Genomic DNA, 26,244 nt, shown 5'->3' with positions numbered 1-26,244 from the left:
GCTTGACTGATCCTATCTCTCTCCAATGCTAATGTAAAGGAGATAGAGTTATGATCACTATCCCCAAAATGCTCTCCCACTGAGAGATCTGACACTTGCCCAGGTTCATTCCCTAATACCAAATCAAGTACAGCCTCTCCTCTTGTAGGTTTATCCACATACTGTGTCAGGAAGCCCTCCTGAACACACCTAACAAACTCCTCCCCATCTAAACCCCTCACCCTCGGGATATTCCAATCGATATTTAGGAAATTAAAATCTCCCATCACAACCACTCTGTTATTATCACATCTCTCCAGGATCTGCTTCCCAATCTGCTCCTCCACGTCCCTGCTACTATTGGGCGGCCTCTTGAAAACACCCAGTAAAGTTATTGACCCCTTCCTGTTGCAAACCTCCACCCACAGAGATTCTGTAGACAATCCCTCTGTGGCGTCCATCTTTTCTACAGCTGTGACACTATCCCTGATCAACAGTGCCACTCCCCCACCTCTTTTGCCTCCTTCCCTGTCCCTCCTGAAACATCTGAAACCCGGCACTTGAAGTATCCAGTCCTGTCCCTGAGATAACCAAGTCTCTGTAATGGCCACCACATCACACTTCCAAGTAGTGATCCACGCTCTAAGCTCATCCATTTTGTTCACTACACTCCTTGCGTTAAAATAAACACACCTCAACCCTTCGGTCTGAGCGCTCCCCTTCTCCGTCACCTGCTTATCCTCCCTCTCACACTGTCTACAAGCCCCTTTTATGTTTAAGCTAACCTCCTCTCTCCCAGTCACCTCATTTTGATTCTTCAAGTGCTTCATCTGTTTTTAATTGCCTGGACCTTATGTATACATCTTTTTTCTTTTTGAGTAGACTCGCACTTTCCCTGGTCGTCCACGGTTCCCGAATCCTGTCCTTCCTTTTCACAGGCACATACGACCATAAGACATAGGAGCAGAATTAGGCCACTCGGCCCATCGAGTCTGCTCCGCCATTCAATCATGGCTGATATTTTTCTCATCCCCATAACCCCTGATCCCCCTATTAATCAAGAACCTATCTACCTCTGTCTTAAAGACACTCAATGACCCGGCCTCCATAGCTTTCTGCGGAAAAGAGTTCCACAGATTCACCACTCTCTGGCTGAAGAAATTCCTCCTCATCCACCTCATGCTAGGTGATGCATTTTGGTAGATTGAACCAGGGCAGGACTTACTCAGTTGATGGTAGGGCATTGGGGAGAGTTACAGAACAAAGAGATCTAGGGGTACATGTTCATAGCTCCTTGAAAGTGGAGTCACAGGTGGACAGAGTTGTGAAGAAGGCATTCGGCATGCTTGGTTTCATCGGTCAGAACATTGAATACAGGAGTTGGGACGTCTTGTTGAAGTTGTACAAGACATTGGTAAGGCCACACTTGGGAAGCTGTGTGCAATTCTGGTCACCCTATTATAGAAAGGATATTATTAAACTAGAAAGAGTGCAGAAAAGATTTACTAGGATGCTACCAGGACTTGATGGATTGAGTTATAAGGAGAGGCTGAATAGACTGGGACTTTTTTCTCTGGCGCGTAGGAGGCTGAGGGGTGACCTTATAGAGGTCTATAAAATAATGAGGGGCATAGACAAGGTAGATAGTCAATATCTTTTCCCAAAGATAGGGGAGTCTAAAACTGGAGGGCATAGATTTAAGGTGAGAGGGGAGAGATACAAAAGTGTCCAGAGGGGGAATTTTTTCACACAGAGGGTGGTGAGTGTCTGGAACAAGCTGCCAGAGGTAGTAGTAGAGGCGGGTACAATTTTATCTTTTAAAAAGCATTTAGATAGTTACATGGGTACGATGGGTATAGAGGGATATGGGCCAAATGCGGGCAATTGGGATTAGCTTAGAGGTTTTTTAAAAAAAGGGCAGCATGGACAAGTTGGGCCGAAGGGCTTGTTTCCATGCTGTAAACCTCTATGACCCTATGACTCTATCTCAAAGGATCGTCCCTTTAGCCTGAGGTTGTGCCCTCTGGTTCTAGTTTTTCCTACTAGTGGAAACATCCTCTCCATGTCCACTCTATCCAGGCCTCGCAGTATCCTGTAAGTTTCGATAAGATCCCCCCTCATCCTTCTAAACTCCAATGAGTACAAACCCAGAGTCCTCAGCCATTCCTCATACGACAAGCTCTTCATTCCAAGAATCATTCTTGTGAACCTCCTCCGGACCCTTTCCAAGGCCAGCACATCCTTCCTTAGATACGGGGCCCAAACCTGCTCACAATACTCCAAATGGGGTCTGACCAGAGCCTTATACAGCCTCAGAAGTACATCCCTGCTCTTGTATTCTAGCCCTCTCGACATGAATGCTAACATTTGCCTTCCTAACTGCCGACTGAACCTGCACGTTAACCTTAAGAGAATCTTGAACAAGGACTCCCAAATCCCTTTGTGTTTCTGATATCCTCAGCATTTCCCCATTTAGAAAATAGTCTATGTCTCGATTCCTCCTTCCAAAGTGCATAACCTCACACTTTTCCACAGTGTATTCCATCTGCCACTTCTTTGCCCACTCTCCGAACCTGTCCAAATCCTTCTGCTTCCCCCTACTTCCCCAATACTACCTGTCCCTACCTATCATCATTGGATTCTTTGCACCGGCTCAGAGACATCCAGGACCCTGGCACCAGGGAGGCAAACTGCCATCCTGGAGTCCCTCTCTTGGCCACAGAAACACCTATCTGTGCCCCGAAGTATTGAATCTGCCCCCACTATTGCTTTGCTACGATACTATTCTCCTCAGATTCTGCCCAACTCCCGAACCTTCCCAGCTCCTCTGATTTGGGTTTTGGCCGTGTTTGGCTTTCTGGTGAGTTGAGGTGAGACAGTGATGTTGGGATGTGGTGCCGGGTGGGCTTTGTCTGATAGTAACTGCACCGAGTTCTGTCCTTTCTGCTATTCAGTGCTTCAGGATCCAGCCAAGCTATTAGACAGACACCGCTGGAATCCAGCAGCCCCGTGACTGAGAGCAAAGAGGAGCAGAAAAAAGATGAAGACCAAGAAACAAAAGAGTTCAAGTAAGTGCTGCCCATTTGCTCAATCGTTGGTGTAGATTCCTCGTGCAGAGGCGTTTGACTAACATCCAATGGCAGTGTTGTACTGGGAGCAAGGGTTCATCAACAGGCAGAGTGAGAACCATCCACTCACTCACACAGCAACTACAGCAGCTTCTATCTCTACAGCTTGTTAAAGAAAAACCTTCCAAACTGCTCCGTACACAAGCATCAGAAAATCAGCTCTGAAACAATTTTCAGGTGGAAGAGATGGTGGAGCAGTGATATTGTCACTGGACCAGTAATCCCAAAGCCACAACACACAGAAGCTTCGAAAGATGCTCCTTCACCAGTTTGGACAAAATACAACTCATTTTTCTCCAGGTTTGAACCATACAGAGGCTGGCAGCCTCGTGCTTGCAACCAGCATCTGAGTACAGAACCCACACTTACCGGGCTCATCCCCACCCTGCTCCCCGATTGGTTCCCTGGGTCATGTGGCCCGTACTCTGCAGATTGACCCTTAAAGGGACCATCACCACAAAGCAGAAGTCGGCCATTCGGCCCATCGAGACTGCTCCACCTCCAACAAAATCATGACTGAACTGCTGATCTTCAACTCCATTTTCCCACCTTATCCCCATAGCCCTTGATTCTCTTACTGGTTAAAAACCTCTCTATCGCAGCCTTGAACATACTGAACGTCCCAGCCTCTCCAGCCCTCTGCGGGAAAGAATTCTGCAGATTCACTCCCAGAGAGAAGAAATTCCTCCTCATCTCTGTCTTCAGTAGATGACCCCCTGACTCTGAGATTCTGCTCTCTGGTCCCAGACTCTCTCACAAGGGGAAACAACCTCTCAGCATCGACCCTGTCAGCCCCCTGAGAGTCCAATATGTCTCAATAAGGTCACCTCTCATTCTTCTAAACTCCAGTGAGTACAGGCTCAACCTACTCAATCTCTCCTCATAAGAAAACCCCTCCATCCCCAGGATTAAGCCAGTGAACCTTCTCTGGACTGCCTCCAAAGCCAATATATCAGCACAGTGGTTAGCACTGCTGCCTCACAGCGCCAGGGTTTGATTCCCAGCTTGGGTCACTGTCTGTGTGGAGTTTGCATGTTCTCCTTGTGTCTGCGTGGGTTTCCTCCGGGTGCTCCGGTTTCCTCCCACAGTCCAAAGATGTGCAGGTTAGGTGGACTGGCCATGCTAATTTCTCCCTTAGTCTCCCAAGATGTCTAGGTTAGGTGGATTAGCCATTGTAAATGCTCCAGGTTACGGGGATAGAGAAGGGGTGGGCTTGGGTACGATGCTCTTTTGAAGAGTCGGTGCAGACTCGATGGGCCAAATGGCTTCCTTCTGCACTGTAGATTCCAGGGATCTTCCCTTAGATAAGGGGACCAAAACTGCTGACAGTATTCCAGGTAAGGTCTAACTAGTACCTTGTTTTAGCAAGCTTTAACGAGACTTCCCTATTTAATATTTGCTGGGGACCAGATCAGAAACTCCAAGGTGTTTTATGAAGTTAGCCTCGACCCTACATTTTTACATTTGATTTTGGCATTAGTGTGAGCATAAAATGTTTCACTCCAGGTATGATTCCAGTGAACCACTAGGAAGCTTTCATCAAACAAAGTTTGTTTAACAACACAGTTAACAGAAAACAAAAAGAATTAGCATAACTTTTACCAATTAAAATACTCAAACATGACAAAATATAATTCTTAACAGCTATCCATCTTTATAATTCCTGGGATGGCGGCTCTGTCATATGAGGAGAGACTAAGTCGGTTAGGATTATATTCACTGGAGTTTAGAAGAGTGAGAGGGGATCTCATAGAAACTTATAAAATTCTAACAGGGTTCAACAGGGTAGGTTCAGAAAGAATGTTCCCAATGGTGGGGGAGTCCAGAACTAGGGGTTATAGTTTGAGGATAAGGAGTAAACCTTTTAGAACTGAGGTGAGGAGAAATTTCTTCACCCAGAGGGTGGTGAATGTGTGGAATTCACTCCCACAGAAAGTAGTCGAGGCCAAAACGTTGTCTGATTTCAAGAAGAAATTAGATATAGCTCTTGGGGTTAAAGGGATTAAAGGATATGGGAGGAAGGGGGATCGGGATATTGAATTCGATGATCAGCCATGATCAATAATGAATGACGGAGCAGGCTCCAAGGGCCGAATGGCCTCCTCCTGCTTCTAGTTACTATGTTCCAATTTAGCAGTACCTCATAGACATAAATCCCTTCGTCGGGACCAGTTAACAGCGAAAACTGATCTGCCCACATGGATGTGAGATTCCCAGCCTTTTAACACTTCTGGACAAAGATCCAGACAGACACCTGTTTTCTAATTCTAATACAGCAACCGCCAGGGACAGCTCCAGCTCCAAACAGCAGAATCACAGAGGAAAAAAACTTATTTTCTGGCAGATTCCAGTCTCTAAATCCAGAGAGAGAAAGAGACACAAAGAAAGCGACCTCTCTCTAAAGATCCCAAACAACAGAACAAGTTCTCTGTGTAAGCCCAGCTCCATCCAGTCACCTGATTTTTTCTGACAATCAACTCCAACAAGCCCCACTCTGAAATACCCAGGAGAACACTAAAAACAGCAGAACAGCATTAGTCCAGATTAAAACAAACATTGGAGCAACTAAGATCAATTATGCTGCTGCAGTAACAACAGGGGTGCAGGCTACAGTCAAAACAGCATCGATAATCAAACAAACTGCTGCAACAGATCCTGCACAAGAAACATGACACAAATACATTTCTTAAAGGCACAGTATCGTCACATACTCCATTCCCTTTGAAATGAAGGTAAGCCTTTCATTTGCTGCTGAACTTGCGAGCTTTTTATGATTTATGCATGAGAACCCCCAAATCTCTCTGTGCCACAGTTTTCTGCAGTCTTTCTCCATTTAAGTAATATTCATTCCTTTATTCCTACCAAAGTGCAGAGAGTCACAGAGTTTCACAGCACAGAAAGAGGCCCTTCAGCCTATCGTGTATGCACTGGATATCTAACATCTATCTATTCTAATCCCATTTTCCAGCATTTGGTCTGTAACTTTGTTGCTACAGCATTTCAAGTGTTCATCTAAATGCTTCTTTAATGTTATCATATATATATATATCATATAATCCCACAGTGCAGAAGGAGGCCATTCAGCCCATCGAGTCTGCACCGACCACAATCTCAATCTCAAAGGAAGTACTCTAATCTTTGCTGAATAACTCGAGAATGAATGCAGCCCGGCAGGTTATGTTGGGGACAGCACATGTCCATCATCACTGTAGAAAAAGAGGACCAGCTTTCTTCTGGGAGATGTGGAGTTAATTTATGACGAGGACCTGCAGCCAGTCACGATGCTTGAGGATTATTACAGGATGTTAAAGATCTTCCATCAGAATGTGGCCCTATCCCCACAACCCCATGCATTTACCCTGCTATTCCCCCTGTCACTAAGGGGCAATTTAGCACGGCCAATACACCTAACCCGCACATCTTTGGACTGTGGGAGGAAACCGGAGCACCCGGAGGAAACCCACGCAGACACAGGGAGAATGTGCAAACTCCACACAGGCAGTGACCCAAACTGGGAATCGAACCCAGGTCCCTGGCGCTGTGAGGCAGCAGTGCTAACCACTGTGCCACTGTGCCACCCTGTTGTGAGGGTCCCTGCCTCTATCACCCTTTCAGTCAGTGAGTTCCAGATTCTGGGTGAAAAAGCCTTTTCTCAAATCCTCTCTAAATCTCCTGCCCCTTACCTTAAATCTATGCCACTGTTTATTGACCCCTCTACTAAGGGGAAAGATTTTTTCCTATCTACCCTATCTCTGTCCCTCATAATTATGTACACCTCAATCATGTCCCCCCCACCCTTCTGCCACATCCAGCCGTGAATGGTGGTGGACAATTAACCAACTCACTGGAGGAGGAGGCTCCACAAATATCCCCATCCTCAATGAAACATTCGCAGCAATTTGCAGCCAGCAGTGCCAAGTGGGTGATCCATCTCGGCCTCCTCCAGTGGTCCCCAGCATCTCAGATGCCTGTCTCCAGTCTATTCGATTCACTCCACATGATATCAAGAAATGGTCGGAGGCACTGGATACTGCAAAGGCAATGGGCCCTGATAATATTCCAGCAATAGTACTGAAGACTTGTGCTCCAGAACTTGCAGCTCCCCAGCCAAGCTCTTCCAGTAGTTACAACACTGACATCTACCCAACAATGTGGAAAATTGCCCAGGTATGTCCTGTACACAAGAAACATAACAAATCCAACCCGGCCAATTACCGCCCCATCAGTCTACTCTCGACCATCAGTAAAGTGATGGAAGGGGTCATCAACAGTGCAGTCAAGCAGCACCTGCTCAGCAATAACCTGCTCAGTGACGCCCAGTTAGGGTTTTGCCAGGGTCACTCAGCTCCTGACCTCATTACAGCCTAGGTTCAAACATGGACAAAAGAGCTGAATTCCAGAGGTGAGGTGAGAGTGACAGCCCTTGACATCAAGGCCGCATTTGACCGAGTGTGGCATCAAGGAGCCCTAGCAAAACTGGAATCAATGGGTATCAGGGGGCAAACTCTCTGCTGGTTGGAGTCATACCCGGTACATAGGAAGGTGGTTGTGGTTGTGGAGGGTCAGTCATCTCAGCTCCAGGACATCTCTGCAGGAGTTCCTCAGGGTTAGTGTCCTCGGCCCAACAATCTTCAGCTGCTTCATCAATGACCTTCCCTCCATCATGAGATCAGAAGTGGGGGTGTTCGTCGATGATTGCACAATGTTCAGCACCATTCGCAACTCCTCAGATACTGAAGCAGTCCATGTTCAAATGCAACAGGAGCTGGACAATATCCAGGCTCGGGCTGACAAGTGGCAGTAACATTCACGCTGCACAAATACCAGGCAATGACCATCACCAATAAGAGACATTCTAACCACCGCCCCTTGACATTCAATGGTGTTACCATCACTGAATCCCCCACTGTCAACATCCTTGGGGTTATCATTGACCAGAAACTCAACTGGACTAGCCATATAAATACTGTAGCTACCAGAGCAGGCCAGAAGCTAGGAATACTGCAGCGTGTAACTCACCTCCTGACTCCCCAAAGCCTGTCCACCATCTACAAGGCACAAGTCAGGAGTGTGATGGAATACTCTCCACTTGCCTGGATGGGTGCAGCTCCAACAACACTCAAGAAGCTCATCACCATCCAGGACAAAGCAGCCCCGTTTGATTGGCACCACATCGACAACCATTCACTCCCTCCAGCGTCTGTGTACTATCTACAAGATGCACTGCAGGGACTTACCAAGGCTCCTTAGGTAGCAGCTTCCAAACCCATGACCACTTCCATCTAGAAGGACAAGGGCAGCAGATATCTGGGAACATCATCATCTGGAGATGCCCCTCCAAGTCACTCACAATCCTGACTTGGAAATATATCGCCGTTCCTTCACTGTCACTGGGTCAAAATCCTGGAACTCCCTCCCTAACAGCACTGGGTGTGTACCTACACCTCAAGGACTGCAGTGGTTCAAGAAGGCAGCTCACCACCACCCTCTCAAGGGGCAATTAGGGATGGACAATAGATGCTGGTTTCGCGAGCGATACCCACATCCCATTCATGAATTTTGAAGCTATCTGAGTGAGTGGAAGGGTGGTGGGAACAGGACTCGGTTCTGGTTAGGAGGACATTTCCACAGACAAGAATGGTTCATCGCAAAGTGTTTCCCTGAGCCAGTTGATAAGCAGTATGAGTCCGTGCTGAGGCTCTTTCCAGTATTCATGGCTGTTTGATTTTCCTTCTCTTTAGAGTTCCTCTTGTTCCCTATCGAATCCCCTCCTCCAGTCTGGAAGTGAAGGAGAAACCAAAGAGTGTAATGAAGGTTTCTGGGAAGGTGAAGGAGGAGTCACTGGTGGCAGAGGCTCCTCGGCCAACCACTGATGTCGATGAATATCTGATCTTCAAGGCCCATCAGACAGCAACCTCAGCTCTTTCTAATATTGTGAGTGTTTGCTTTGCTTCCAAAGCTCGAATATTCAAACCGTTTCTTTAACTTCCAGCCAACCAGACAGTACACGCGGTACCAAGACAGCTCCTTCACTGCCAACCAGACAGTACACGCGGTACCAAGACAGCTCCTTCACTATCAACCAGACAGTACACGCGGTACCAAGACAGCTCCTTCACTATCAACCAGACAGTACACGCGGTACCAAGACAGCTCCTTCACTATCAACCAGACAGTACACGCGGTACCAAGACAGCTCCTTCACTGCCAACCAGACAGTACACGCGGTAGCAAGACAGCTCCTTCACTGCCAACCAGACAGTACACGCGGTAGCAAGAACAGCTCCTTCACTATCAACCAGACAGTACACGCGGTAGCAAGAACAGCTCCTTCACTATCAACCAGACAGTACACGCGGTACCAAGACAGCTCCTTCACTGCCAACCAGACAGTACACGCGGTAGCAAGACAGCTCCTTCACTGCCAACCAGACAGTACACGCGGTACCAAGACAGCTCCTTCACTATCAACCAGACAGTACACGCGGTACCAAGACAGCTCCTTCACTATCAACCAGACAGTACACGCGGTACCAAGACAGCTCCTTCACTATCAACCAGACAGTACACGCGGTACCAAGACAGCTCCTTCACTATCAACCAGACAGTACACGCGGTACCAAGACAGCTCCTTCACTGTTAACCAGACAGTACACGCGGTACCAAGAACAGCTCCTTCACTATCAACCAGACAGTACACGCGGTACCAAGACAGCTCCTTCACTGTTAACCAGACAGTACACGCGGTACCAAGACAGCTCCTTCACTGCCAACCAGACAGTACACGCGGTAGCAAGAACAGCTCCTTCACTATCAACCAGACAGTACACACGGTACCAAGACAGCTCCTTCACTATCAACCAGACAGTACACACGGTACCAAGACAGCTCCTTCACTGCCAACCAGACAGTACACACGGTACCAAGACAGCTCCTTCACTGCCAACCAGACAGTACACGCGGTACCAAGACAGCTCCTTCACTATCAACCAGACAGTACACGCGGTACCAAGACAGCTCCTTCACTATCAACCAGACAGTACACGCGGTACCAAGACAGCTCCTTCACTATCAACCAGACAGTACACGCGGTACCAAGAACAGCTCCTTCACTGCCAACCAGACAGTACACGCGGTACCAAGAACAGCTCCTTCACTGTTAACCAGACAGTACACGCGGTACCAAGAACAGCTCCTTCACTGTTAACCAGACAGTACACGCGGTACCAAGAACAGCTCCTTCACTGTTAACCAGACAGTACACGCGGTACCAAGAACAGCTCCTTCACTGGCTGCCACACAGGCTTTGATCAGCCCCTCACAAATCATCATTTTATTTCCCTCATATGTCTAACCAACGACTCACACCTCCATCCTCTGTCATTACCAAGAGACACCTCCATCTACTCATATCATTGCCCTCACATTCTCACAGTTAGAACTGCCGCAAATACTCTCACTCCTCAACATCGCTTCAGGAATCTTGGGGTTTCCCTTTCTGCTCGACTCTTCCCAATCCCCATAAGTGTATCTGAGAGGTTACCGAAGCCCTATCGAATAAGGTCCACAATGAGGTCCACCTCACCCTGGATGAAGTGAGTAGTCTCACAACACCAGGTTAAATTTCAACAGGTTTATTTGGTAGCACGAGCTTTCGGAGCGCCACTGCTTCATCAGGTGAAGGATTGTGTCCACAAACAGGGCACATAGATAATGGTTGGAATGCGAGTCTTTACAGGTACAGACAATGCGAATGGAGAGAGGGTTAAGCACAGGTTAAAGAGGTGTGTATTGTCTCCAGCCAGGACAGTTAGTGAGATTTTGCAAGCCCAGGCAAGTCGTGGGGGTTACAGATAGTGTGACATGAACCCAAGATCCCGGTTGAGGCCATCCTCATGTGTGCGGAACTTGGCTATCAGTCTCTGCTCAACGACTCTGCGCTGTCGTGTGTCGTAAAGGCCGCCTTGGAGAACGCTTACCCGAAGATCAGAGGCTGATTGCCCGTGACCGCTGAAGTGTTCCCCGACTGGGCCTGTTTCCTGTGCTGTACTGTTCTTTGTTCTTTGTTTTTTGGAAAGGAACACTCCTGCCTGGTCAAGCGATGCTCACCCATCCGTTGTCGTAGCGTCTGCATGGTCTCCCCAATGTACCATGCCTTGGGACACCCTTTCCTGCAGCGTATCAGGTAGACATCTGGTGATGGTGTTCCCACGTGAGATGATGGCATCCGTGGTCGATGATCCGGCATGTCTTGCTGTGCTTAATCCTCTCTCCACTCACATTGTCTGTACCTGTAAAGACTTGATTACCTGTAAAGACTCGCATTCCAACTATTATCTTGTAATTGAGTTTGTGTCTATATATGCCCTGTTTGTGAAACAAATCCTGCACTCACCTGATGAAGGGGCAGCGCTCCAAAAGCTACCGAATAAACCTGTTGGGCTTTAACCCGGTGTTGTGAGACTACTTACTGTGCCCACCAGTCCAACGCCGGCAACTCCACTTCACCCTGGATGACGCAAGCCAGGCTGTCACAGTGAGATTTGTAAGCACAGTAAGAAGTCTCACAACACCAGGTTAAAGTCCAACAGGTTTATTTGGTAGCAAATACCATAAGCTTTCGGAGCAATGCTCCTTCGTCAGATGGAGTGGTCTCTGTTCTCAAACAGGGCACAGACACAGAAATCAAATTACAGAATACTGATTAGAATGCAAATCTCTACAGCCAGCCAGGTCTTAAATGTACAGACAATGTGGGTGGAGGGAGCATTCAACACAGGTTAAAGAGATGTGTATTGTCTCCAGACAGTACAGCTTGTGAAATTGTGCAAGTCCAGGCAAGCTGTGGGGGTTACTGATAATGTGACATAAATCCAACATCCCGGTTTAGGCCGTCCTCATGTGTGCGGAACTTGGCTATCAGTTTCTGCTCAGTGACTCTGCGTTGTCGTGTGTCGTGAAGGCCGCCTTGGAGAACGCTTACCTGAAGATCCAAGGCTGAATGCCCGTGACTGCTGAAGTGCTCCCCCACAGGAAGAGAACAGTCTTGCCTGGTGATTGTCGAGCGGTGTTCATTCATCCGTTGTCGTAGCGTCTGCATGGTTTCCCCAATGTACTATGCCTCGGGACATCCTTTCCTGCAGCGTATCAGGTAGACAACGTTGGCCGAGTTGCAAGAGTATGTACCGTGTACCTGGTGGATGGTGTTCTCACGTGAGATGATGGCATCCGTGTTGATGATCCGGCACGTCTTGCAGAGGTGAGATTTGCCATGATATTTGGCTTCCCATGGGTGCAGGGTGCCATTGACTGCACACATGTAGCATTTAGAGCTCTCTTTCAGCCCACAAAGATCCATTAAGATAAAAGGATTCTGCACTCTCATTGGCCGCTGATGTGTGATCATTGACAGCTCCCTGTAGCTCCCTCCGAGGTACGCTGCAAGCTCGAGGGAATCTCACATCTTGAGTCACCTGCATGTGCCACAGATCCTTGAGGGCCCTCAGTGCATTCAGGGTTTGCTCCAGGGCGGCACGGTGGCACAGTGGTTAGCACTGCTGCCTCACAGCGCCAGGGACCCAGGTTCAATTCCCGGCTCGGGTCACTGTCTGTGTGGAGTTTGCACATTCTCCTCGTGTCTGCGTGGGTTTCCTCCGGGTGCTCCGGTTTCCTCCCACAGTCCATAGATGTGCGGGTTAGGTTGATTGGCTATGATAAATTGCCCCTTAGCATGAGGGGGACTAGTGGGTGAATGTGTGGGGTTATGGGGATGGGGCCTGGGTGGGATTGTTGTTGGTGCAGGCTCGATGGGCTGAATGGCCTCCTTCTGCACTGTAGGGATTCTATGATCCTATTCTATGATTCTGTGACAAAGTTTATTCCTAAAAGACACAGCACCTGTTCACACAGCGCCTCCGAGGATGGGACAATGCAGCTCACTCTACAACCTGCTCCTTGATTGAGGAGACACTGTGTGTTGAAGCTGTCTTTCCGATGTCTCCAGTACTCTCCACAGAGGGTGTCCCGCGTCATTGCGGTTTGCTGTGCCTTACTGAGACAGCATTGCAAACCCAGTACAGTCACAGCTGTCCGCACAGAGTGATCCACTGTGCCCCAGAGAGGTGGGTGATCACTCACTGCTCCTCACTTGACCATCTGAAGACGGATCTGAATCCAGACTGTGGAACATCTCCACTGACCAGCCCTCACACAGGAATAATAATCTGGCCTCATCCCCATCCTCAGCCCCGGATTATATTCCTCGACAGGACGCAGACATCTGTCACTGTCAGTCCTGGATGTGAGTTTGAGAGTCAGGTCACCTTCGTGTACACAGAGAGACCTTCATCAATACCGTCATCACCCACTCACTGACCCGCACTGACCACCCAGCCTGCGTCTGCTCACTGACCCGCACTGACCACCCAGCCTGCGTCTGCTCACTGACCCGCACAGACCACCCAGCCTGCGTCTGCTCACTGACCCGCACTGACCACCCAGCCTGCGTCTGCTCACTGACCCGCACTGACCACCCAGCCCCTCGTCTGCTCACTGACCCGCACTGACCACCCAGCCTGTGTCTGCTCACTGACCCGCACTGACCACCCAGCCTGCGTCTGCTCACTGACCCGCACTGACCACCCAGCCTGCGTCTGCCGACTCATGGTGGGGGGAGAGTGGCAAATGTTGTGCCTTTGTTCGGCGCAACTTGTGGGCCGAAGGGCCTGTTTGTGCTGTGGCTTTCTATGTTCTATGTTTAAAAAGGGCTGCAGGGAAAAGCCTGGGAACTACAGGCCAGTGAGCCTCACATCTGTGGTGGGTAAATTGTTGGAAGGTATTTTGAGAGACGGGATCTACAGGCATTTAGAGACGCAAGGACTGATTAGGGCCAGTCAGCATGGCTTTGTGAGTGGAAAATCATGTCTCACAAATTTGATTGAGTTTTTTGAAGGGGTAACCAAGAAGGTAGATGAGGACAGTGCAGTTGATGTTGTCTACATGGACTTTAGCAAGGCCTTTGACAAGGTACAGCATTATAGGTTGTTGCATAAAGTTAAATCTCACTGGATCCAGGATGAGGTAACTAAATGGATACAAAATTGGCTTCTTGACAGAAGCCAGAAGGTGGTTGTAGAGAGTTGTTTTTCAAACTGGAGGCCTGTGACCAGCGGTGTGCCTCAGGGATCAGTGCTGGGCCCACTGTTATTTGTCATTTATATTAATGATTTGGATGAGAATATAGGGGGCATGGTTAGTAAGTTTACAGATGACACCAAGATTGGTGGCATAGTGGACAGTGAAGAAGGTTATCTAGAATTGCAGCAGGATCTTGGTCAATTGTGCCAGTGGGCTGACGAATGGCAGATGGAGTTTAATTTAGACAAATGCGAGGTGATGCATTTTGGTAGATTGAACCAGGGCAGGACTTACTCAGTTAATGGTAGGGCGTTGGGGAGAGTTACAGAACAAAGAGATCTAGGGGTACATGTTCATAGCTCCTTGAAAGTGGAGTCACAGGTGGACAGAGTGGTGAAGAAGGCATTCAGCATGCTTGGTTTCATTGGTCAGAACATTGAATACAGGAGTTGGGATGAGTTGTTGAAGTTGTACAAGACATTGGTAACACTTGGAATACTGTGTGCAATTCTGGTCACCCTATTATAGAAAGGATATTATTAAACTAGAAAGAGTGCAGAAGAGATTTACTGGGATGCTCCTGAGACTTGATGGTTTGAGTTATAAGGAGAGGCTGGATAGACTGGGACTTTTTTCTCTGGAGCGTAGGAGGCTGAGGGATAATCTTATCGAGGTCCATAAAATAATGAGGGGCATAGATCAGCTAGATAGTCAATATCTTTTCCCAAAGGTAGGGGAGTCTAAAACAAGAGGGCATAGGTTTAAGGTGAGAGGGGAGAGATACAAAAGTGTCCAGAGGGTGGTGTGTGTTTGGAATGAGCTGCCAGAGGTAGTAGTAGAGGTGGGTACAATTTTGTCTTTTAAAAAGCATTTAGACAGTTACATGGGTAAGATGGGTATAGAGGGATATGGGCCAAATGCAGGCAATTGTGATTAGCTTAGGGGTTTAAAAAAAAGGGTGGCATGGACAAGTTGGGCCTGTTTCCATGCTGTAAACCTCTATGACTCTATAACTCTATGACCACCCAGCCTGCATCTGTCCACTGACCCGGACTCCCCCCAGCTTCCGTTGGGTGTTTCACGTGCTCACGTTCAGTATGGACTCGGGTATCTGGGTATGAGGGAGGCCCAGTCATTCTCGACACAGCGTTTAATGATAAGTTGGTAACCTCACTAATGAAGTGCACACATTCGATGTACTGCAGTTTCACACTGACCACATTTTCATTCCAGCAGTTTCAGCTTCGGAGCAGGAGGCCTGGGACACTGAAGGAATTGTCATGCTTCGATAACCATATCCTTCTGAAAGTTAGCACAGGGATTCCGTCAAGTCAGACCTTCAGATTTGAACCAGAATCCTCGTATAGAATAGGTGGGCATTATGAAGCGAGACACACACCTCTAATCCGGCATAGTCCTGGTTATCTATCAGACATTCCAGAAAACCCCTAGCTTCAGAGCTCTGCACCATGGAGTCAAACTATTATCAGAGTAATGTTTAGCGAGAAACACAGTCACGGCTTAACGCTGCAAGCTGCCAGGTCTCATCCGGGTATTTAATTTAGTATAAAAAAAACCAGAGGAATCATCACTACATCTTCTAAAACCCACGGGCAAAGGGGAAAATGCATAGTTTCCTGCCAAGCTTTCAATCCTTTCCTTTCACAATTTGAATGTAGGAATACTCTGATCTCAAACTGGTTCTTTTTAAATTCCAATTTATATACTTTGATTTTAAATTGGAGTCAACTCAAATTCACTTAAACAAACTTTCATTTCCTCAACACTTTAGGCACCAAAACACAAACTCACAACAGTTACAACACTGTAACTCTTTCACTGAAAACCAATACTCCCCTGGTTTAGAATGAAGTGGCCAGGTCCGTTCCCAATGAAGATCTCCCCTCGTGGCTCTTTTGTTTTCTCTGAAGATGTTCTTCAGGGCACACTTACAATGGTGAGTCCTAAATTATTGCTGGAGGCAAAAGCTAAAACACATCTCTTCATCCCCAAACTTTCTCAGTCTTCCAGAAAGTTCTTTGGAACTCAGCCAATGATCTAATTGAAACCAATCACATTGTTCGATCATAGCCAATGGAGTTACTCATAACAACTCCCAAATGTTGATACCAAGCTGCATGTCAATAACATAGTCTCACCACATAGGGTAACAATGGCACCAGGGTGTCTAGCATAGTCCAAACATCTATCCTTATTTGGTCAATACAGGAAATGTCAGGTCACAGGCCAGGTCACAGCTCACAGACTGGTCACAGCTCACGGGCAAGGTCACAGCTCACAGGCCAGGTCACAGGCCTGGTCACAGCTCACAGGCCAGGTCACAGCTCATGGGCCAGGTCACAGGTCACAGCTCACAGACCGGGTCACCGCTCACAGACCAGTCACAGCTCACAGGCCAGGTCACAGCTCACAGGCCAGGTCACAGCTCACAGGCCAGGTCACAGCTCACGGGCCAGGTCACAGGTCACAGCTCACAGGCCAGGTTACAGCTCACAGACCGGATACAGCTCACAGGCCAGGTCATGACCTACTGCTGTCTTCTAACCAGCATCTGTGTTTAATCATAACTTGACCAAAGTTCTCAGCATGCTTGACTCTCATTGTCACAATTGCCCTAATATTGCTAATATTAACAATATTAATAATATAATAGTAATAATTGCTAGTTTTGCTGTTGTTGTTGTTGCTGCAATTATTGTTGTAGTCGGCCCTCTGGCCACTCATGAAAGAAACATAGAAACATAATAAATAGGTGCAGGAGGAGGCCATTCGGCCCTTCGAACCGGCAGCACTATTCAATATGATCATGGCTGATCATGCATCTTCAGTATTCCACTCCCACTTTCTCTCCTTACCCCTTGATCCCTTCAGCCGCAAGGGCCACATCCAGCTCCCTCTTGAACATATTTAACAAACTGGCCCCAACAGCTTTCTGTGGTAGAGAATCCCACAGGTTCACAACTCTCTGAGTGAAGAAGTTCTTCCTCATCTCAGTCCTGAATGGCTTACCCCTTATTCTTAGACTGTGACCCCTAGTTCTGGACTTCCCCAATATCTGGAACATTCTTCCCCCATCTAGCCTATCCAGTCCCATCAGGATTTTATATGTTTCTATGAGATCCCCTCTCATTCTTCTAAATTCCAGTGAGTACAAGCCCATTCGATCCAGTCTCTCTTCATATGTCAGTCCTGCCATTCCAGGAATCAGTCTGTGAACCTTCGCTGGGCTCCCTCAATTGCAAGAATGTCCTTCCTCAGACTAGGAGACCAAAACTGCACACGATACTCAAGGTGTGACCAAGGCCCTGTATAAATGCAGCAAGACATCCTTACTCCTATACTCCAACCCTCTTGCTATGAAGGATGAAGATCCCTGATGATTATTTAAACTGTAATCCACACCCAAGCCTGAGAGTTGCCCCGTCCCCCTCCACCCGGACACTGATACGTCACACTCATGGCTACACGATGGGGTGTGGGTCCAAGCACAAAACTGCAGGACTGGGGTCTCCATTGGACATCAGCCATCCACTGATGTCTCCCATTGTGCTGTATGTCAGATAGGATAAGGACAGATTCCTCTAGCCAGTAACAGCCTCTGCCCACTCTGCCTGCTGTCCCCCTGCCGGACATTTGCAGCTCCAATACTTCACTCAGGGACATTTCTGAGGAGATGATTAACATTCCGAGTGAGTGCGAAGTGAGTGCGGAGAGAGTGTGCAGAGTGAGTGTGCGGAGTGAGTGCGGAGAGAGTGTGCAGAGTGAGTGTGCGGAGTGAGTGCAGAGTGAGTGCAGAGTGAGTGCGGAGTGAGTGCGCGGAGTGAGTGCGGAGTGAGTGTGCGGAGTGAGTGTGCGGAGTGAGTGCGCGGAGTGAGTGCGGAGTGAGTGCGGAGAGAGTGTGCAGAGTGAGTGTGCGGAGTGAGTGCGGAGTGAGTGTGCGGAGTGAGTGCGGAGTGAGTGCGCGGAGTGAGTGCGGAGTGAGTGCGGAGTGAGTGCGGAGTGAGTGCGGAGTGAGTGCGCAGTGAGTGCGGAGAGAGTGTGCAGAGTGAGTGTGCGGAGTGAGTGCGGAGAGAGTGCGGAGAGAGTGTGCAGAGTGAGTGTGCGGAGTGTGTGCGGAGTGAGTGCGGAGTGAGTGCGGAGTGAGTGCGCGGAGTGAGTGTGCGGAGTGAGTGCGCGGAGTGAGTGCGGAGTGAGTGTGCGGAGTGAGTGTGCGGAGTGAGTGCGCGGAGTGAGTGCGGAGTGAGTGTGCGGAGTGAGTGCGCGGAGTGAGTGCGCGGAGTGAGTGCGGAGTGAGTGCGCGGAGAGAGTGGGCGGAGTGAGTGTGCGGAGTGAGTGCGCGGAGTGAGTGCGGAGTGAGTGTGCGGAGTGAGTGCGGAGAGAGTGGGCGGAGTGACTGCGGAGTGAGTGCGGAGAGAGTGGGCGGAGTGAGTGTGCAGAGTGAGTGCGGAGAGAGTGCGCGGAGTGAGTGTGCGGAGTGAGTGCGGAGTGAGTGTGCGGAGTGAGTGCGGAGAGAGTGGGCGGAGTGAGTGTGCGGAGTGAGTGCGGAGTGAGTGCGGAGAGAGTGGGCGGAGTGAGTGCGGAGTGAGTGCGGAGTGAGTGTACGGAGTGAGTGCGGAGAGAGTGGGCGGAGAGAGTGGGCGGAGTGAGTGCGGAGTGAGTGTACGGAGTGAGTGCGGAGAGAGTGGGCAGAGTGAGTGCGCGGAGTGAGTGTGGAGAGAGTGGGCGGAGTGAGTGCGGAGAGAGTGGGCGGAGTGAGTGCGGAGAGAGTGGGCGGAGTGAGTGCGCGGAGTGAGTGTGGAGAGAGTGGGCGGAGTGAGTGCGGAGTGAGTGTACGGAGTGAGTGCGGAGAGAGTGGGCGGAGTGAGTGCGTGGAGTGAGTGTGGAGAGAGTGGGCGGAGTGAGTGCGGAGAGAGTGGGCGGAGTGAGTGCGCGGAGTGAGTGCGGAGAGAGTGCGCGGAGTGAGTGCGGAGTGAGTGGGCGGAGTGAGTGCGGAGTGAGTGCAGAGAGAGTGGGCGGAGTGAGTGCGGAGTGAGTGCGCGGAGTGAGTGCGGAGTGAATGCGGAGAAAGTGGGCGGAGTGAGTGCGGAGAGAGTGGGCGGAGTGAGTGCAGAGAGAGTGGGCGGAGTGAGTGCAGAGAGAGTGGGCGGAGTGAGTGCGGAGTGAGTGCGGAGAGAGTGTGCGAAGTGCGGAGAGAGTGGGCGGAGTAAGTGCGGAGTGAGTGTGCGGAGTGAGTGCGGAGTGAGTGCGGAGTGAATGCGGAAAAAGTGGGCGGAGTGAGTGCAGAGAGAGTGGGCGGAGTGAGTGCGGAGTGAGTGCGCGGAGTGAGTGCGGAGTGAGTGCGGAGTGAATGCGGAGAAAGTGGACGGAGTGAGTGTGGAGAGTGGGCGGAGTGAGTGCAGAGAGAGTGGGTGGAGTGAGTGCAGAGAGAGTGGGCGGAGTGAGTGCGGAGTGAGTGCGGAGAGAGTGTGCGAAGTGCGGAGAGAGTGGGCAGAGTGAGTGCGGAGTGAGTGTGCGGAGTGAGTGCGGAGAGAGTGGGCGGAGTGAGTGTGCGGAGTGAGTGCAGAGTGAGTGGGCGGAGTGAGTGCGGAGAGAGTGTGCGGAGTGAGTGCGGAGAGAGTGTGCGGAGTGAGTGCGCGGAGTGAGTGTGCGGAGTGAGTGCGGAGTGAGTGTGCGGAGTGAGTGATTGCGGAGTGAGTGTGCGGAGTGAGTGCGGAGTGAGTGCGCGGAGTGAGTGTGCGGAGTGAGTGTGCGAAGTGAGTGCGGAGTGAGTGCGGAGAGAGTGGGCGGAGTGAGTGCGCGGAGTGAGTGTGCGGAGTGAGTGTACGGAGTGAGTGTGCGGAGTGTGCGCAGAGTGAGTGTGCGGAGTGAGTGTGCGGAGTGAGTGTACGGAGTGAGTGTGCGGAGTGAGTGTGCGGAGTGAGTGTGGAGTGAGTGTGCGGAGTGAGTGCGGAGTGAGTGTGCGGAGTGAGTGTGCGGAGTGAGTGCGGAGTGAATGTGCGGAGTGAGTGCGGAGTGAGTGCGGAGTGAGTGCGCGGAGTGAGTGCGGAGTTAGTGTGCGGAGTGAGTGTGCGGAGTGAGTGTGCGGAGTGAGTGCGCGGAGTGAGTGCGGAGTGAGTGTACGGAGTGAATGTGCGGAGTGAGTGTACGGAGTGAATGTGCGGAGTGAGTGCGGAGTGAGTGTGCGGAGTGAGTGTGCGGAGTGAGTGCGGAGTGAGTGTACGGAGTGAATGTGCGGAGTGAGTGTACGGAGTGAATGTGCGGAGTGAGTGCGGAGTGAGTGTGCGGAGTGAGTGTGCGGAGTGAGTGCGGAGTGAGTGTACGGAGTGAATGTGCGGAGTGAGTGTACGGAGTGAATGTGCGGAGTGAGTGCGGAGAGAGTGTGCGGAGTGTGCGCGGAGTGAGTGCGGAGTGAGTGTGCGGAGTGAGTGCGGAGTTAGAGTGCGGAGTGAGTGTGCGGAGTGAGTGCGGAGTGAGTGCGGAGTGAGTGCGCGGAGTGAGTGCGGAGTTAGTGTGCGGAGTGAGTGTGCGGAGTGAGTGTGCGGAGTGAATGTGCGGAGTGAGTGTACGGAGTGAATGTGCGGAGTGAGTGCGGAGTTAGTGTGCAGAGTGAATGCGCAGAATGAGTGCAGAGTGAGTGCGGAGTGAGCGCACTCACCTTTCTCTACATTCCATTCCATTGTGTTGTTCACTCACCTAACCTGTCTCTATCTCTTTGCAGCCTCTCTGTGTCCCCCTCATGGTTTACATTCCCACCGAGCTTTTAATCAGCAGCTGATGTAGATACATTACTTTCTGTTTCTGCATCACAGTTATTCATGTCGATTATAACTAGCGGAGGCCCCTGATCATAGAATGCAGTGCAGGAGGACACAGTAAGAAGTCTCACAACACCAGGTTAAAGTCCAATAGGTTTATTTGGTAGCAAAAGCCACTAGCATCCGGCGCGCTGCTCCTTCGTCAGGTGAGTGGGAATTCTGTTCACAAACAGGGCATATAAAGACACAAACTCAATTTACAAAATAATGATTGGAATGCGAGTCTTTACAGGGAATCAAGTCTTAAAGGTACAGACAATGTGAATGGAGAGAGGGTTAAGCACAGGTTAAAGAGATGTGTATTGTCTCCAGACAGGACAGTTAGTGAGATTTTGCAAGTCCAGGCAAGTTGTGGGGGCTACAGATAGTGTGACATGAACCCAAGATCCCGGTTGAGGCCGTCCTCATGTGTGCGGAACTTGGCTATCAGTCTCTGCTCAGCAACTCTGCGCTGTCGTGTGTCGTGAAGGCCGCCTTGGAGAATGCTTACCCGAAGATCAGAGACCGAATGCCCGTGACCGCTGAAGTGCTCCCCAACAGGAAGAGAACACTCTTGCCTGGTGATTGTCGAGCGGTGTTCATTCATCCGTTGTCATAGCGTCTGCATGGTCTCCCCAATGTACCATGCCTCGGGACATCCTTTCCTGCAGCGTATCAGGTATGATGTGGAGATGCCGGCGTAGGACTGGCGTTGGACAGTAAGAAGTTTAACAACACCAGGTTAAAGTCCAACAGGTTTATTTGGTAGCAAAAGCCACTAGCTTTCAGAACGCTGATGCGTATCAGGTAGACAAAGCTGGCCGAGTTGCAAGAGTATGTACCGTGTACCTGGTGGATGGTGTTCTCACGTGAGATGATGGCATCTGTGTCGATGATCCGGCACGTCTTGCAGAGGTTGCTGTGGCAGGGTTGTGTGGTGTCATGGTCACTGTTCTCCTGAAGGCTGGGTAGTTTGCTGCGGACAATGATCTGTTTGAGGTTGCGTGGTTGTTTGAAGGCAAGAAGTGGGGGTGTGGGGATGGCCTTGGCGAGATGTTCATCTTCATCAATGACATGTTGAAGGCTCTGGAGAAGATGTCGTAGCTTCTCCGCTCCGGGGAAGTACTGGACGACGAAGGGTACTCTGTCCACCGTGTCCCGTGTTTGTCTTCTGAGGAGGTCGGTGCGGTTTTTCACTGTGGCGCGTCGGAACTGTTGATCGATGAGTCGAGCGCCATATCCTGTTCTTATGAGGGCATCTTTCAGCATTTGGAGGTGTCTGTTGCGATCCTCCTCATCCGAGCAAATCCTTTGTATACGGAGGGCTTGTCCATAGGGGATGGCTTCTTTAACGTGTTTAGGGTGGAAGCTGGAGAACTGGAGCATCGTGAGGTTCTCCGTGGGCTTGCGGTACAGTGAGGTGCTGAGGTGACCGTCCTTAATGGAGATGCGTGTGTCCAAGAATGCAACCGATTCCGGAGAGTAGTCTATGGTGAGTCTGATGGTGGGATGGAACTTGTTGATGTCATCATATCGTTGTTTCAGTGATTGTTCACCATGAGTCCAAAGGAAGAAAATGTCATCGATGTATCTAGTGTATAGAATCGGTTGAAGGTCCTGTGCGATGAAGAGATCTTGTTCGAACCTGTGCATGAAGATGCTGGCATATTGAGGTGCGAATTTGGTCCCCATGGCTGTTCCGTGTGTCTGGATGAAGAACTGGTTGTTGAAGGTGAAGACATTGTGGTCCAGGATGAAGTAAAATTGCACCTGGAAACTGGCAGTTGTCTGCGTTGAGTACTGAGGCAGTTGCAGCAATGCCATCATCGTGGGGGATGCTGGTGTAGAGTGCCGAGACATCCATTGTGACGAGGAGTGCTCCTGGTTCAACTGCTCCACGTGTGTTGAGTTTCTGTAGGAAGTCCGTAGCATCGCGACAAAAGCTGGGGGTTCTTTGTAAATGGGTTTCAGGATGCCCTCGACGTAGCCGGAGAGGTTCTCGCACAGGGTCCCATTGCCCGATACGATGGGACGGCCGGGTGTGTTTGCCTTGTGTCTCTTTGGGAGGCAGTAGAGATCTCCAACGTGGGGAGTATGTGGGATGAGAGCATGGAGGGTGCTCTGAAGGTCCGGATCAAAGGTCTTGATCAGAGTGTTGAGTTGACGGGTGTGTTCTTTGGTCGGATCTGCGGGTAACTGTCTGTAGTGTTCCCCGTTGTTCAGTTGTTGGTACACTTCGTTGCAGTAATCCGTTCTGTTCAGTATGACGATGGCCCCTCCTTTGTCTGCTGGTTTGATGACAATGTTGCGGTTGGTCTTGAGAGTGTGGATGGCGTTGCGTTGTGCTTTGGTGATGTTCGGGGCTGTCTTGTGAGTGCGGCTGTTGAATCTGGTGTTGACGCACCTCCTGACGGTTTGGTCATACATGTCAAGTCGAGGGCAGCGGCCTTCCGGAGGAGTCCAATTCGACTCTTTCCTCTTCAGTTGCACTGCGCTCTCTCTGTCGGCTGTTCGTGTTCATTGGCTGTCTCATTGTGTTCGCTGTTGGCCTCTTGGGATTTGTGGAAGAACTCCCGCAGCCTCATTCGCCTGATGAATTCCTCTGTGTCCGCTGCGAGACTGATGGGGTCTATTTTGGTGGTGGGGCTGAAATTGAGCCCTCGGCCGAGAACTTCGATTTCATCTGGTTGAAGTGTGTAGTCCGACAAGTTGACAATGGACTTCCCTGCAGTGGTACTGTTTTCTACTGTGATACCGGGGGAGGCTTGGTTGCTGCTGGTGGTGATGCCGAGTTTCTCAAGTTTCCTGTTCTTGGTGTGCATGTAGATGGCGTAGTTCCTTTGTCTCGTCTGCTTGGCAGAGTTTCGCAGCTGGTCTGCGTCCTGAGCGCAAGTTGAGAATATGGACTCTATCTTGGTTTCCAGGCTGCGGCGTTTGCTGTAGAGCTGGTGTATGAGGTGGTTGAGTGTGAGAGAGGTGCAACGGCAAAGTCTCTCAGCGTAGCCTGTGTTATAGGTTCGTGATCTGTAGTCCTTTCGGTATCTCGTCTGCTTTCTTGCATCTTTGTGGAAACTTGATGTCTGTGTCGATATGCGTGATCTTCTTGGAGATCCTCTCCACTTGAAACCAGCAATTTGCAGTGTCGATGGTCGCCATGACGTGGAGATGCCAGCGTTGGACTGGGGTAAACACAGTAAGAAGTCTTACAACACCAGGTTAAAGTCCAACAGGTTTATTTGGTAGCAAAAGCCACGAGCTTTCGGAGCGCTCGCAGGAGGAGGCCAATATGGTCGAATTTCTGATACAAATGGAAGAGGAGAAAGTAGGGTCCCATACCAGTGTCCTCTGTTTGAACAGAGGGAAGTACGATAGGATGAGGGTGGAATTGGCTAAGGTGGACTGGGCGAGCAGACTGGTAGGTAGGACAGCTGAGGAACAGTGGAGGATTGTTAAGGAGATCCTTTTCAGTACTCAGCAACAATATATTCCTGTGATAAAGAAGGACTGTAAGAAAAGGGATAACCAGCCGTGGATAATGAAGGAAATTAAGGAGTGTATTAAATTAAAGACCGATGCATACAGAGTGGCCCAAAATAGTGGATATTGGAAGATTGGGAAATCTTTAAGAAACAACAAAGATCGACTAAGAAAGCGATAAAGAAAGGAAAGATAGGTTATGAAGCTAGGCTAGCTCTAAATATAAAAAATGATAGTAAAAGCTTTTACAAATATATAAAAAGGAATAGAGTGGCAAGAGTGAATGTTGGACCCTTGGAGGACGAGAGGGGGGATTTAATAGTGGGAAATGAGGAAATGGCTGAAACTTTAAATACGTTTTTTGTGTCGGTCTTCACGGTGGAAGACCCAAATAGTTTACCGAATATTAACGATAGAGGGTTGGTAGGAGGAGAGGTACTCAATACAATTAATGTTACCAGGGAGGCAGTGCTTGGTAGACTAACGGGACTGAAGGTGGACAAGTCCCCGGGCCCAGATGGAATGCATCCCAGGGTATTGAAAGAAATGTCAGAGGTAATAGTGGATGCGTTAGTGGTTATTTATTAAAATTCGTTGGATTCTGGGGTAGTGCCGGCGGATTGGAAAACAGCTAATGTTACGCCGCTGTTTAAAAAAGGAAATAGACAAAAGGCAGGTAACTACAGGCCAGTTAGCTTAACGTCTGTAGTTGGGAAAATGCTGGAATGCATCATTAAAGATGAAATAGCAGGATAAGAATGGTTCGATTAAGCAGACGCAGCCTGGATTCATGAGGGGAAAGTCGTGCTTGACGAACTTGTTGGATTTTTATGAAGGTGTGACTAGTGCGGTTGACGGAGGGGAACCGGTAGATGCGGTGTTTTTGGATTTCCAAAAGGCGTTTGATAAGGTGCCTCACAAAAGGTTGCTGAAGAAGATTGGGTCACACGGAGTTGGGGGTAGGGTGTTAGCGTGGATTGGGGATTGGCTATCCGACAGGAAGCAGAGAGTCGGAATAAATGGGTGCTTTTCTGGTTGGCAGGTGGTAACTAGTGGCGTGCCGCAGGGATCGGTACTGGGGCCTCAACTATTTACCATTTATACAGACGATCTGGAGGAGGGGACAAAAGTGTAGGGTAACAAAGTTTGCAGACGACACAAAGATAAGTGGAAAAGTGAATCGTGTGGAGGGCGTAGAAGGTCTGCAGAGAGATTTGAATAGGCTGAGTGAGTGGGCGAGGATCTGGCAGATGGACTATAACGTTGTCAAATGCGAGGTTATTCACTTTGGAGGAAATAATAGCAAATTGGATTATTATCTAAATGGAAAAAAATTACAACATGCTGCTGTGCAAAGGGACCTGGGGGTGCTTGTGCATGAGACGCAAAAACCCAGTCTGCAGGTACAACAGGTGATCAAGAAGGCAAATAGGATGTTGGCCTATATCGCAAGGGGGATAGAATATAAAAGCAGAGATGTCTTGCTGCATCTGTACAGGGCATTGGTGAGGCCGCAGCTGGAATACTGTGTGCAGTATTGGTCCCCTTATTTGCGGAAGGATATATTGGCCTTGGAGGGAGTGCAGAGAAGGTTCACCAGGTTGATACCAGAGATAAGGGGTGTTGATTATGAGGAGTGACTGAGCAGATTGGGTTTGTACTCGTTGGAATTTAGAAGGCTGAGGGGGAATCTTATAGAGACCTATAAG

The 26,244-nt window shown here is 49.6% G+C and overlaps 1 protein-coding gene across 1 annotated transcript in view; it reads left to right on the top strand.

The window, feature by feature from the left end:
• Positions 1–26,244, top strand: part of spef2 (sperm flagellar 2) — a 386,645-nt gene that overhangs the window by 250,314 nt on the left and 110,087 nt on the right. Inside the window, exons 27-28 of the mRNA XM_078213897.1 lie at positions 2,934–3,047; positions 8,849–9,041. Coding sequence (XP_078070023.1) covers positions 2,934–3,047; positions 8,849–9,041 — 307 coding nt within the window. The remainder of the gene's footprint in view (positions 1–2,933; positions 3,048–8,848; positions 9,042–26,244) is intronic.

The sequence above is a fragment of the Mustelus asterias genome, chromosome 6 (genome assembly GCF_964213995.1).
Source record: "Mustelus asterias chromosome 6, sMusAst1.hap1.1, whole genome shotgun sequence".
NCBI classification, from domain to species: domain Eukaryota; kingdom Metazoa; phylum Chordata; class Chondrichthyes; order Carcharhiniformes; family Triakidae; genus Mustelus; species Mustelus asterias.
The sequence above is the reverse complement of the archived record's forward strand: the minus strand, read 5'-3'. Positions and strand labels throughout refer to the sequence as shown.